The sequence below is a fragment of the Sander vitreus genome, chromosome 9 (genome assembly GCF_031162955.1).
Source record: "Sander vitreus isolate 19-12246 chromosome 9, sanVit1, whole genome shotgun sequence".
Lineage (NCBI taxonomy): Eukaryota > Metazoa > Chordata > Actinopteri > Perciformes > Percidae > Sander > Sander vitreus.
The window spans coordinates 25368126-25380503 of NC_135863.1; the positions used below are offsets into that span (position 1 = coordinate 25368126).

Genomic DNA, 12378 nt, shown 5'->3' on the forward strand with positions numbered 1-12378 from the left:
GAACGAGGCAAAGCAGCGTGTGTGGGAGAAGTTCGGAGAAGACATGGAGAAGGACTTTCGGTCGGCACCAAGGTACTTCTGGAAAACCGTTCGCCACCTCAGGAGGGGGAAGCAGGGAACCATCCAAGCTGTGTACAGTAAGGATAGGACGCTGTTGACCTCAAGTGAGGAGCTAATAGGGCGGTGGAAGGAGCACTTTGAGGAACTCCTAAATCCGACTAATACGCCCTCTATGGTAGAGGCAGAGCTGGAGGATGAGGGGGGGGATTGGCATCAATTTCCCTGGTGGAGGTTGCTGAGGTAGTTAAACAACTCCACAGTGGCAAAGCCCCAGGAATTGATGAGCTCCGTCCAGAAATGCTTCAAGCTCTGGGTGTGGAGGGGTTGTCTTGGTTGACACGCCTCTTCAACATTGCGTGGAAGTCTGGGACGGTGCCTAAGGAGTGGCAGACCGGGGTGGTGGTTCCCCTTTTTAAAAAGGGGGACCAGAGGGTGTGTGCCAATTACAGGGGTATCACACTTCTCAGCCTCCCCGGTAAAGTCTACTCCAAGGTGCTGGAAAGGAGGGTTCGGTCGATAGTCGAATCTCAGGTTGAAGAGGAACAATGCGGATTCCGTCCTGGTCGTGGAACAACGGACCAGATCTTTACTCTCGCAAGAATCCTGGAGGGAGCCTAGGAGTATGCCCAACCAGTCTACATGTGTTTTGTGGATCTGGAGAAGGCGTATGACCGGGTGCCCCGGGAGATACTGTGGGAGGTGCTGCGGGAGTACGGGGTGAGGGGTCCCTTCTCAGGGCCATCCAATCTCTGTACGACCAAAGTGAGAGCTGTGTCCGGGTTCTCGGCAGTAAGTCGGACTCGTTTCAGGTGAGAGTTGGCCTCCGCCAGGGCTGCGCTTTGTCACCAATCCTGTTTGTAGTATTTATGGACAGGATATCGAGGCGTAGTCGGGGTGGAGAGGGGTTGCAGTTCGGTGGGCTGGGGATCTCATCGCTGCTTTTTGCAGATGATGTGGTCCTGATGGCATCATCAGCCTGTGACCTTCAGCACTCACTGGATCGGTTCGCAGCCGAGTGTGAAGCGGCTGGGATGAGGATCAGCACCTCTAAATCGGAGGCCATGGTTCTCAGCAGGAAACCGATGGAGTGCCTTCTCCAGGTAGGGAATGAGTCCTTACCCCAAGTGAAGGAGTTCAAGTACCTTGGGGTCTTGTTCGCGAGTGAGGGGACAATGGAGCGGGAGATTGGTCGGAGAATTGGCACAGCAGGTGCGGTATTACATTCAATTTATCGCACCGTTGTGACGAAAAGAGAGCTGAGCCAGAAGGCAAAGCTCTCAATCTACCGGTCAGTTTTTGTTCCTACCCTCACCTATGGTCATGAAGGCTGGGTCATGACCGAAAGAACAAGATCCAGGGTACAAGCGGCCGAAATGGGTTTCCTCAGGAGGGTAGCTGGCGTCTCCCTTAGAGATAGGGTGAGAAGCTCAGTTATCCGTGAGGAGCTCGGAGTAGAGTCACTGCTCCTTTGCGTCGAAAGGAGCCAGTTGAGGTGGTTCGGGCATCTGGTAAGGATGCTCCCTGGGCGCCTCCCTAGGGAGGTGTTCCAGGCACGTCCAGCTGGGAGGAGGCCTCGGGGGAGACCCAGGACTAGGTGGAGGGATTATATCTCTAACCTGGCCTGGGAACGCCTCGGGATCCCCCAGTCGGAGCTGGTTAATGTGGCCCGGGAAAGGGAAGTTTGGGATCCCCTGCTGGAGCTGCTACCCCCGCGACCCGACCCCGGATAAGCGGATGAAGATGGATGGATGGACTTTACAATGTTGATTACTTAGGCTATGTAAATATAAATCAACGACGAGACTACTTTCACCGGAAGAGTTTACACAATTTTATTTTGTATTTTCTGCGTACATTTCCTGTCCTGACAGTGAAGGTGTTCTGACAGTGGAGCCTGCACCAGAAGTGACTCCACAGTGGAGTTCTGCAGCTAGACCCTCTTGGGAACATATATAATGAAATGTCAAAAAGTTTATTTTGCCTTATTTGTGAGATGCTTGCTCTGGTTGTACTGGAAAGAAACTGGTAAGTTTTTGTTCTTGTACTTTTATTTAGCAGCAAAACTTGTTTGAACTGGTACATTGGGACCTACTTAGCCAGAGATTTCAAATATAGTGCTAAGTTGGGGGAGCTGCAACTAAACGAGGGAAACCAAACCAGGGAAACAATGAGAAGGCAGGAACAACCTGGCAGACTTCCTACGTTCTACGGTGGAGCCAACTGGAACTCACCATTGTCCGCTCTGTGCTTCCTTCAGAAACTGGACCAGGTCACCCGTCTCAGAGAGGTCTCGCGCTTCACGGGACTCATAGGTAAGCTGCACCCGGAAACGACCACTGTCATCCTGCAAAAAGAAGTGACTGAGTCAAACTGTGCATTAAGCCAGTTCCATTTTGGATGTGGTTTATGTTGTAAAATGCGTGGATTCATCAAACTACAATGGCAATGCTAATAAATAGTTTCTTAATTTTAGCTGACCATTGCCTTTTCTAGTTAAAATGACAAATATCCAACGGAGTGGTGAATCTAGATAAGATGTGGAAAAATTATAAAATTAAAATTTATAAAAAACTGTTACAAATTGCATCCACAGACGGGATTAACCTTTTTTCTGATAAACACAAATATTTTAATTTACTTACATGATGTAAAAATGTAAATTCCTTAAAAAGACCATGATTGCCCAACACGCTCAGTGTGTTTTGCTTGTGTGGTTATCTACTGTACTGTCACACAGATTATAATGGATCTGAAAAGGCTGCCATACCCAGTAGACCTGTGTAGCTATAATCTTCCCCATTCAAACTCCACAATTCATTAGGCTACTACACAGTTTACAGTCTTTATCAACAAGTATTTGTTTTGTAACATGTAGTGTGTTTAGTAATAAATCACTTATTTTGCTTTCATTCATTTAAAAAAAAATACAGTGCACGGAATGGGTCAGGTCGTGCTACATTTTTCACTCATGCCAAGGTTTGACAATGTAGAGTCAGTGGTACTAAACTCATGTCTTGTTTTAATCCACAATAAAAGTATTTGCAACTTTGGGCCTTGGCGGAGGTAATACATTTTAGAAAGTAGGCCCAGTAATGCTCAAAGTCAGATCTGGGTTAAACTTTCCTTTCCTGTACTTTTCTGTACTCTTGAGTGTTACCTACATTTTTATTGTTGCCTTCCTCTTCCGAAGAGTTGGAGGATTCCTCCGCACTGGAGGGGATTGGCTCAAAGTCGTCTGTATCCATGGAAGGGAGTCGCTGCTGGGCCCAGCCTGAGGGGAATCAATACACATTATTAACCACCAAAATGTACTCATGAACAAATGGCATATTACTATTCCACTTGGCAGGTGATGATGCTTCATTAACAGGAAAGTAAATTTGCTGTGCAGTTTAGTAATTTGTATCACATCATCATAAAAGCTTGATGAGTCTGTTTGCAATTAAACCTCTAGCCACGCTTCTCACACAAAGAATGACTGTTATACTAGCAGAATATGACAACCAAGTCAAGACAACTTTTTTTAGACTAAAGTTAATGTTAAATTGAAATGTTGTTAGATTAGGTGGTAAGGCTGCGCTGTTGGGTGTAGTGCGTTTGCTTTCCTGATTGAATTACTGGGTAAATGCAGTGTCGTCTATAGTCCTACTTTTTTTACGATTCACAGTTTTGTTTGTTTTTTTGGACAAAATACGAAACATACATCTCACAACATGAACATGAACACATGCCCTCCCCCCTGAACCCCCCTAAGTCATCACCACTTGTTTAGACAAAAAATAAGACAAAATTAAATAACCATAATATTCAAAACAATACAATAAAAAATTAACAAAATAGACACCAAACTGTAAACCAAATAAACATATTATGTATATACAGTACTAGTAAAAAGTTTGGACACACTTCAAGTGAATGAGAAAGCGTGTCCAAACCTTTGACTGGTACTGTATGACAAAACAATAAGTTAGTATTCATCTCTCCACAGTACATAGCATTTTAGGAGCCCTCCATGAAGCTTTTTGTAGTGTAAACATTCAATCTAATCTAATATGACATTTTTTTCAATGCTGCCACTCTAGCCATCTCACAGGCCCACTACTGGATTGAAGGCACCCTTTTATTCCTCCATCCTCTTAGAAGAATCTGTCTGGCTATCATTAAAGTAGATGGAACCAGCTTCTTATGTGCTTATCTATCCCATTTAGGATTGACCCATCTTCCAGAACGAATAGTCTTGGGCTGAATGGAACCTGGGCGTATCCTGGCCACAATTCCTGGACCTTGTCACAGGACCACAGGACATGAAGACATTGGCTGTCCTGTGTCTTCAATTTCCAACAATTTGGTGTGTCTTTCGAACCACATCTCAACAATCTGGAGGGCTGATCTGCCAGGTTGGGACACAAAAAGTAATATAAAATCTGCATAAAGCATAAGTTTATGCACCAACCCTCGTACCATGACACCCAGAGGCTGGTTGCTATGTAACGGGTTAATTTCTGATCCACCTGATCAGGATGAATTAAAGAAGTAATAACCTTATTTAATCTGTTTGCCAAATTTTTGAAATTATCTCAACATCTAACTATCACCTAATATGTAACTTTTAAATGTTTCTGAAACTGTGTAACTTTTCATATGATGATTATAAATGACCTGTAACAGCTAACTATTTTTATATAGTTTTTATTCATACCTTTGCCCGGTATCGATTTTACCCGTGAAGTCACAAAATGATTTACGGCAGGCAGAACGGCTCTACAGTAACACATTCTGATGGGTCACAGATTTCGCTGTATCACAGGAAAAACCTGTGTTTGTGAGTATCCAGCCAGGTAAAAGGTAGCAGGAGATTTTTTTTATACAGGCCTAATTGTATTTTAATTTTATGTTGTAGTTATGGCTAATACTGGGGTAGGGCCATCACAGAAAAAAAGTAGAGACAGACGATGACAGACAGAATGAGTAAATCTCGGCCGGGCTTTCAAATATATAAAGACAATTATGGGATTATAAATTATTCAAAGTTGACCCCAAATTGGCCCTTAGGTATGTAATATGTCTATTTCATTAATAAAATAACTGTACAATGCACGATGTGGTTGTGCGTCAGTAGCCTACGTCCCCTTCTATTCAGCGTCCAGTTTGAATTTCTTTACAGTCCGTGTTTGCCTACTATTTTCTTTTTGTTCCCCTGTACTTGTTTAAAGCATCCTTGGGTTTCATGAAATGCGCTAAATAAATCGAAGTTATTATTATTATTACTTTGGTTGCTACAACAAACTCTTAATGCTTTGGCTCATGACACACTGACAGTGATACCTCGTTTAGCTCACGATACATCCAAAGTAGGCTAAGTTACCGTATGCAACACTTTAAATGCAACGATGCATCTTGTTGAGATATTTTTATTATTTAGAAGTGTTATGTTATAGTTTAATTATCAGAGTTTAGAAATGTCATTATAGGTCAGAAGACTGTTTTGTGCAAGACAGAGATAACAGGAAACAGCTGATAGATGGCTGTTAGAGACCTGTGGGTGTCTAACAAGAGCAAGAAGGAGGAAGTGGAACCAGACAAACACCTGACGAGGGGTGAAGTGGAACCAGACAGACTCCTGACGAGGGGGTGCATGGAGACACAACGCACACACACATCCTGCCTGGCAACAGGACCCAGAGAAAAGAAGATAAATAGCATAGGGTCAGATAGATCGAGGCGCTTGAACTCTCAAAGGCTAAGTGGACCTGGGCCTCACGTTTTGTCTGATTTGCTAGGGAATACTTTAGTCTTGGTTCAAAGCCCACATATGTGTACTGTAATTTCTTACAATACTGTTTACTAAATTGTTAACTAAGAATCTTGTCTCCTTGAGTCATTTCAGTGTACTGGTTAAGGATCAATGAGCACGCAGAGGAAGGGCTTAGGAAAGTATAGAGTGGAGTCAGATTACTTCGGCCCTCGGGTGTTATGGTTTTGGTCTTGTCTGGTTTTATGTTCTGTTTCCTGTTTTATTTTGATAGTCTGTTCTCTGTCTTGTGTTGTCTAGTTTTACTCCCTGTGTTTTCCCGCTCTTGTGATTGCCTGATGTTTTCCACCTGTTTCCCAGCCCTTGTGTCACCTGCCTCTTGTTACCTTGTTACCCTCTGTATTTAGTCTTTGTCTTTTCCCCTGTCTGGTGTCAGATCATTGTTTGTGTTCTTTCCAGTCAGTTTGTGTCTGTTCCCAGCGTGTTTGCATCAAGTGTACCAGGTTTGGATTTTTCCCTTTGTTCTCTCTTTGTTCCCATTAGTTTGCTGTAAGTTTGTTCCTCGTGTTTTCATTATTTTTGGACTTTAGTTTTTGCCTGCTTCCTTTGGATTTCTTTTGTTTTTGTCTGCCTCATTTTTTTGGATCTCCTGTTTTTTTTTGTGTCTTAAATAAACCCTCAAGCTCAATCCTTCTCCTGCCTGCCTGCTTGCCTTGCCTCTGCATTTGGGTCCATCTATTTCCCCCTGAACACAACAGACTGATCTGAACACTTAGACCCAGCAGAGAGGTTTCCTTTATCTTCAATGGGTGCCCAGTTTTTCTTTTTTCATTTTTGTTGCTTCCTACGGACTTGGGAAAAATGGAACCAGCCCAGTCTACGTCAGATGACTTAATCTGTGACCTGAATGAACTTAAAACGATGTGGAAGGAGGCTAATAAGGATTCTGTAATTTGCTCTGTCAAGGTGTCAGAAAAGCCCTGGCTTAAGGACTCAATTCCCGACTGGGTTAAAAGGTTCATTCCCACTCCGACTCCTCCACCTGCTAGCAGTTTGACTACAGGTTTCATGTCTGTCACCCAGCCTACTCCTAGTCCTGTCAGTTCTACACCTGGAGGAGAGCCAGAGACTTTTTTGACTGTTTTCCAATATATTGCTAAGTGTGCTAGACGGACGGAGGAGGCCAAAGCTGCCAGCCTTCAAGCTGGAAGACCACAGTCCAGTTCGCCTTCTAGCAGCTCCCCTGAAAGCTTGACCATCGGCTCTACGGCAACCTACTCGGCGGGGCACCCTCAACTGCAAGCAATCCTTTGAGGGAACTCGCCTAGCCCTATTCCCTGGGAACCGTGGAGGCCAGAGACTGGGTAGAAGACAACATGTCTCCCGACGCCATGCCCTGCTTCACCCTCTCTTCAGCCCAGAGTCCTCGCTGTCCAGCGGCCTTGAGCCCATGCTGTCCAGCGAGCCAGAGCCTGAGCTGACCAGTGTTACCAGTGTTCCCGAGCTGACGTGCAACCCCTCTGTTCCCGAGCTGACGTGCAACCCCTCTGTTCCCGAGCTGACGTGCAACCCCTCTGTTCCCGAGCTGACGTGCAGCCCTCCTGACCCTGGTCTGGCTAGCGGCCCCATCCCAGAATCCCGGCTAGCTAGCATCCCCCCTGAATCCAGGCTGGCTAGCAGCCTCTCTGAGCCCCGGCTAGCGAGCAGCCCCCCTGAATTCAGGCTAGCTAGCAGGCTCTCTAGTTTCCCCAAACACTCTAGCGTCTCCGAGCTGGCTAGCGGCCTCTCCGAAGCCCGGCTGGCTAGCGGCCTCCCTGATCCTCGGCCTGCTAGCAGCCGCCCAGAATCGCAGCTGACATCCAGTCGTCCAGAGTCTACGATGACCGACCTCCCAGAGTGTTCACTTACGGGCAAGCCAGTGACTATGCCGGTCTCCGGCGCCCCAGTGACTGCCCCTGAGGCTTTGCCGGTCTCCGGTGCCCCTGAGACCTCCCCAGTGACTGCCCCTGAGGCTTTGCCGGTCTCCGGTGCCCCTGAGACCTCGCCAGTGACTGCCCCTGAGGCTTTGCCGGTCTCCGGTGCCCCTGAGACCTCCCCAGTGACTTTGCCGGTCCACGGCGCCCCTGACACTGTCCCTGAGACCGCCTTTGAGACTGCCCCAGTGACTTTGCCCTTGTCCTGTCCCCCCGCAGACCTTGCCTTTGTTTTCGGTCAGACCCACTCCTGCCCCTCGTGCCCTGTCGACCTCTGTTCCCTTTGCTTGTTTGGCGGTCTTCAGCCCAGCTGGCCCGTCGCCTGTCTTCAGCCCAGCTGCCCCTTCTCCTGCTCGGTCTGCCTGTCCTCCGGAGGGGTTTCGCCTTTGCCGCAGACCTGCTTGGCCTTCAGAAGGGATTCGCCTTCACGGACGGCCCCCAAAGGGGTTTCGCTTTCGCGGCCGGCCTTCTGATGGGTTTCGCCTTTGCAGCCGGCCTTCAGAAGAGAATCGCCTTCGCCAACAGCTGCCTCAGAATCTTTGCCAACATGTTCGGCCGCCTGAGAGGCTTCGCCGCCTCAGTCTGTCTGCTGTACAGGTCATTACTTGCATGTGGGGAGAATATATACAGATGAATATGAGATGGCATATCTTTTTTTAGATCAACTTTTTATATGCAGACATACAGAACAGAGAAATACAAACTGAACAAGAACAAAAACCCTCACCCACCCCACACTCTTCACGTGTTGAGGAAAATAAATCAAATAAACAAACAGAAATCACACCTTGCCTAGTCACTCTCCTCTAGTTCTTGTGGCGCTGAGGTCATTAGGTTTGATATTTGTGCTGCTGTGCTTTTCCATAGGTTGATGATTTAGCTTTGTTAATCCTTGCTGTAGAGAGCTCAAGCATAACTATGTCCAGAAAATACGGCAACCACTGTTTTATACAAAGCGAGTGGGGGGGCCAGCGTTGAGCTATCATTTTCTTGGTTGCATTTGAGCCGTCTAGTCAAATTTTCCTCTGTCTCCCAAGCAGGTGTAATTTAGAGTTGTCGTTAAGTAACGAAACAATTGGGTCAGCAGGAATATGACATCATATCAGATATTATTGATGTTTCATTCCAGAACTCATGCACCTGTTCACACTCCCAGACCATATGCAGAAAAGTTCCAGTTTGTTCAGGTTGACAGACCGTGCAATAGGGAGTTGGAATGACTTTAGAGATCTAGATATCTTTTCTGGGGAGTCCAATATGTCCTATAACATCTGTTGAAGTGGATATACTAGTGGTTTGGGTTCTTGGAACAGTGGAAAATGTTGCCCCAAACTGTCTCCCAATTAATTGTGTTCCCCTCAGGGATCAGCTCTAGCTCCTATTTCTTTACTATTGGGAGTTCTCCTATGGATACTTGCATCAGTTTAGCATAAATCTTGGACACTAATCCTCTCACAGGAAAATCAACAAACATTTAATGATTGGGTGCGTCTCAAGACTGTTTCCCCATGGCACTCCATAACATTTTAGGGCTGATCTTAAGCGAAGATAAACATGGAAATATGTCCTGGGGACCTCAAAATAGCTCTCAGGTCTTCAACTCAACATACCTTTCTCATTGAATAGCTGGCCTAAAGTATAAATACCTCTGTCACTCCACTGCTTACAAGCAAAGGGTTTGTTACCAGACATTAAGTGTGTATTGTGCCATATTGGGGTACAGAAATGCCACTTATTGGTGTAGCGTAGTTGCTCCTCCACCTGTTTAAAGTTGGTCAATGTGTTGGTGATAATAGGGCCATAGGCTAGCACACACTTTTTTGGACACACCTGCAAAGGCAAGGTCTTGCAGTCTTAGACTTCCAGTAAGGTTTTGCTCTATTTCTCTCCATGGAACTGTACATGAGGGGTCCATCCACACTCTGAGGGCCTGTAGCATAAAGGCTCTGTGATACACTTTAAGGTTGGGAAGGGCCAAGCCTCCCATGTTTGTGGTACGTTGCAGGGTAGAGTATTTTAGCCTAGGTTGTTTAATGTTCCAAATATACTGCCAAATTAAGGTATCACATTTCTTCCAGAAATGTATTGGTGGGGGTAAGTGGATCTAAGACTTAAGAAATTCACACAAGGAACTATGTTAATTTTAACAGCAATCCTGGACCGTAGTGATGCCGGCAGCGCAGACCAATTAGCCAGATCCCTTTGAACACTACTTAATATAGTTTCATAGTTGTCCTGGACAACTCGCTGTAGCGATGCGTGTATGGCAATGCCCAAATATGTAATTTTGCTTTGGGTTGGTATTGTAACACTAATGGCTGATGCCACATGCCTGTTCAATATAAGATTAGATTTATTCTATGGGATTATTTTTGTGATTTTAATTGCAAGCAAAACTTCCCAAGTATCAAACAAATCACTTACTCAAGGAAAAATATCGTCCCCTCAAAGGTAAAACTTGTAAACAAAACATTTGTGTAGTCGTAAACTATTATTTTGTTTTGTGCTTTTGTTTACAGTTCCCTCTGAACACGTTTGCAGTTTTGCTCCCAGCTTTCTCGTTTGCGCTTCCCAAGTCTTTGTTTGCGATTCTGACAACTATCGCGTGGGTAGGTCTTACAGGGGTACGTCCCATTGGCTAATTTGTCTTCAGTTAGTTTGAGTGACAGCTCAGTGCCTGCCGGGCCCCTGACGTTTCAGTGCAGCTAACATTAGAGATTTTGAAAGACGCACAAACCACTCTACAGCGGATTCCAACAAGACTAATAAAGTATAAGTATTGATCATATATATTGTCTGTTATCTACGTTGCAAGCTACTAGACGTTTGTTTCGTTGCTAGCTAGCTAGTAAAGCTGTTTAACTTAGCATTTAACGTTAGCTAACTGCTAACGTTATCTAAAACTTGTAGCTATGTTAGGCTAATGAGCTAATTTGCCATGGGAATCATGAAGTCTTAGTGCCTTACTCAAGGAGCTGTATTAATTATCGTCTTCTCTCTGTAGAACAATGAAACATTGTGGGACGTGCAGGTCCCCGAGCAGAGCTATGATGCTGTCCCAGGTAACGTTAGCTAGGTCAGTAACGTAGCTAGCTATATCTGATAATACACAATGCTGGGGTATTGGTTAAGTTGTACAATGTAGAAGCTGTGTGTATATAATTCTTATCTAGAGGTTGCTTAACTGATTCTTCTTTATAGTTATGTGCATTATTATAGCATGAAAACAAACTCAGTAATGATAGCTACATTTACACCAAGAGGATGACATTACAAGACGAGTGACAGAATGTTCATCTGTACTTTCCTAGTTATGACAAAACTTGCTATCCTAACTCTAATTACATGTATTCGGTTGGATTTGCAAGCAGGTCAGCATAATGAAGGTGTTCATAGTGTTTTAAAGCCTGTTGCTAATGGCTACTTAAAAGCAAGTTATTTTAATTGTAAATCACCCAATCTTAGAAGCTGCAGTTATCAATAACAACTTTGTTACCATTTGATTTGTGTAAGGAACTTTTATAATTTTTCTATCACCGCTCACATCGGGCAGCAGGCAGTCAGGAGGACGTGGTAGCAGCAGAGGGAGAGGAGCCTTCAGTCTCTCTGTGGAGGAAACACTAGGTTTGCTAAGGCTTCAAACAGCCAGGGTAGACCGATAGAGTATGTACTGTTCATATTTTACTGAGATACTCAATTAACACTTAACCTTTTTCTTAGTTTATTTTCGTTTGTGTACTTAAAGTTTCTAAGTCCATAGTATGTCAATATATCCTACTAATTGAATTTGTTTACATTGTTTTACTGTAATTATATTTTAAAATGCACATAATCTATTAAAACTAACATTTTTTACATTCATCCTTGTCTGTTTGGTTCATTATATAATACAGGACATAAGGTTGAGACTATTATAATGCTTTATTTTTAGTCCAATATAAAACTTCATATACATAATGGATATTTGAACGTATTTTGCTGGGGCCCTGGTGGTAGAAGAAGCTGCAACTCAGTGTCAGTCATTATTTGCAGTACATCACAGGTCAGGATCAGTTTTTCATCACCAACAATACATACTGAGTAATTGGGTTATGTTATATTTCACATATTCAGTTTCACCTAAGGCAAGCTGTATCTCTGTGCTGACTTGTGCCTGCAACAACACTTCTGAGGGTGGTGCAGGAATATCACACACCTTCTAGACGCCTGGGATCATCTGGTCTCCTGAGCTCACTGATGGCCGACCGCTCCAGTCTGGACGACAGCCTTTTCTGCAGGACAGCTCTTTACAGGGCTGGGATGTGGCTGTCGTTCTTCACTTCCTTGACTTCTTATTGTAAAGCTTGAAGTACCTTATTAGATAAGGGTTTGAATTTAGCTCAATAAATAATTTTAATAAAGCCTTTGCATTCTAGGAACATTGTTCATGTTCATGTTCATTTCATAATCACTACTGGAACACTTATTTCTGGAATATTATTGATCACACTTTCTAGATTCCTACCTTCATGTTGACTACATGTGTAAAGTACAATATGGCTTCATGTTGAATTTACTCAAATGATCCATCTACTTTTCCCTTGGGTAATCTGC

The 12378-nt window shown here is 44.4% G+C and overlaps 1 protein-coding gene across 1 annotated transcript in view; it reads right to left on the reverse strand.

The window, feature by feature from the left end:
• The window catches only part of mcf2l2 (MCF.2 cell line derived transforming sequence-like 2), a 272628-nt gene that overhangs the window by 13649 nt on the left and 246601 nt on the right, over positions 1-12378 (reverse strand). Inside the window, exons 32-33 of the mRNA XM_078259471.1 lie at positions 3222-3331; positions 2292-2404 (exon numbers count right to left, since the gene is read on the reverse strand). Coding sequence (XP_078115597.1) covers positions 2292-2404; positions 3222-3331 — 223 coding nt within the window. The remainder of the gene's footprint in view (positions 1-2291; positions 2405-3221; positions 3332-12378) is intronic.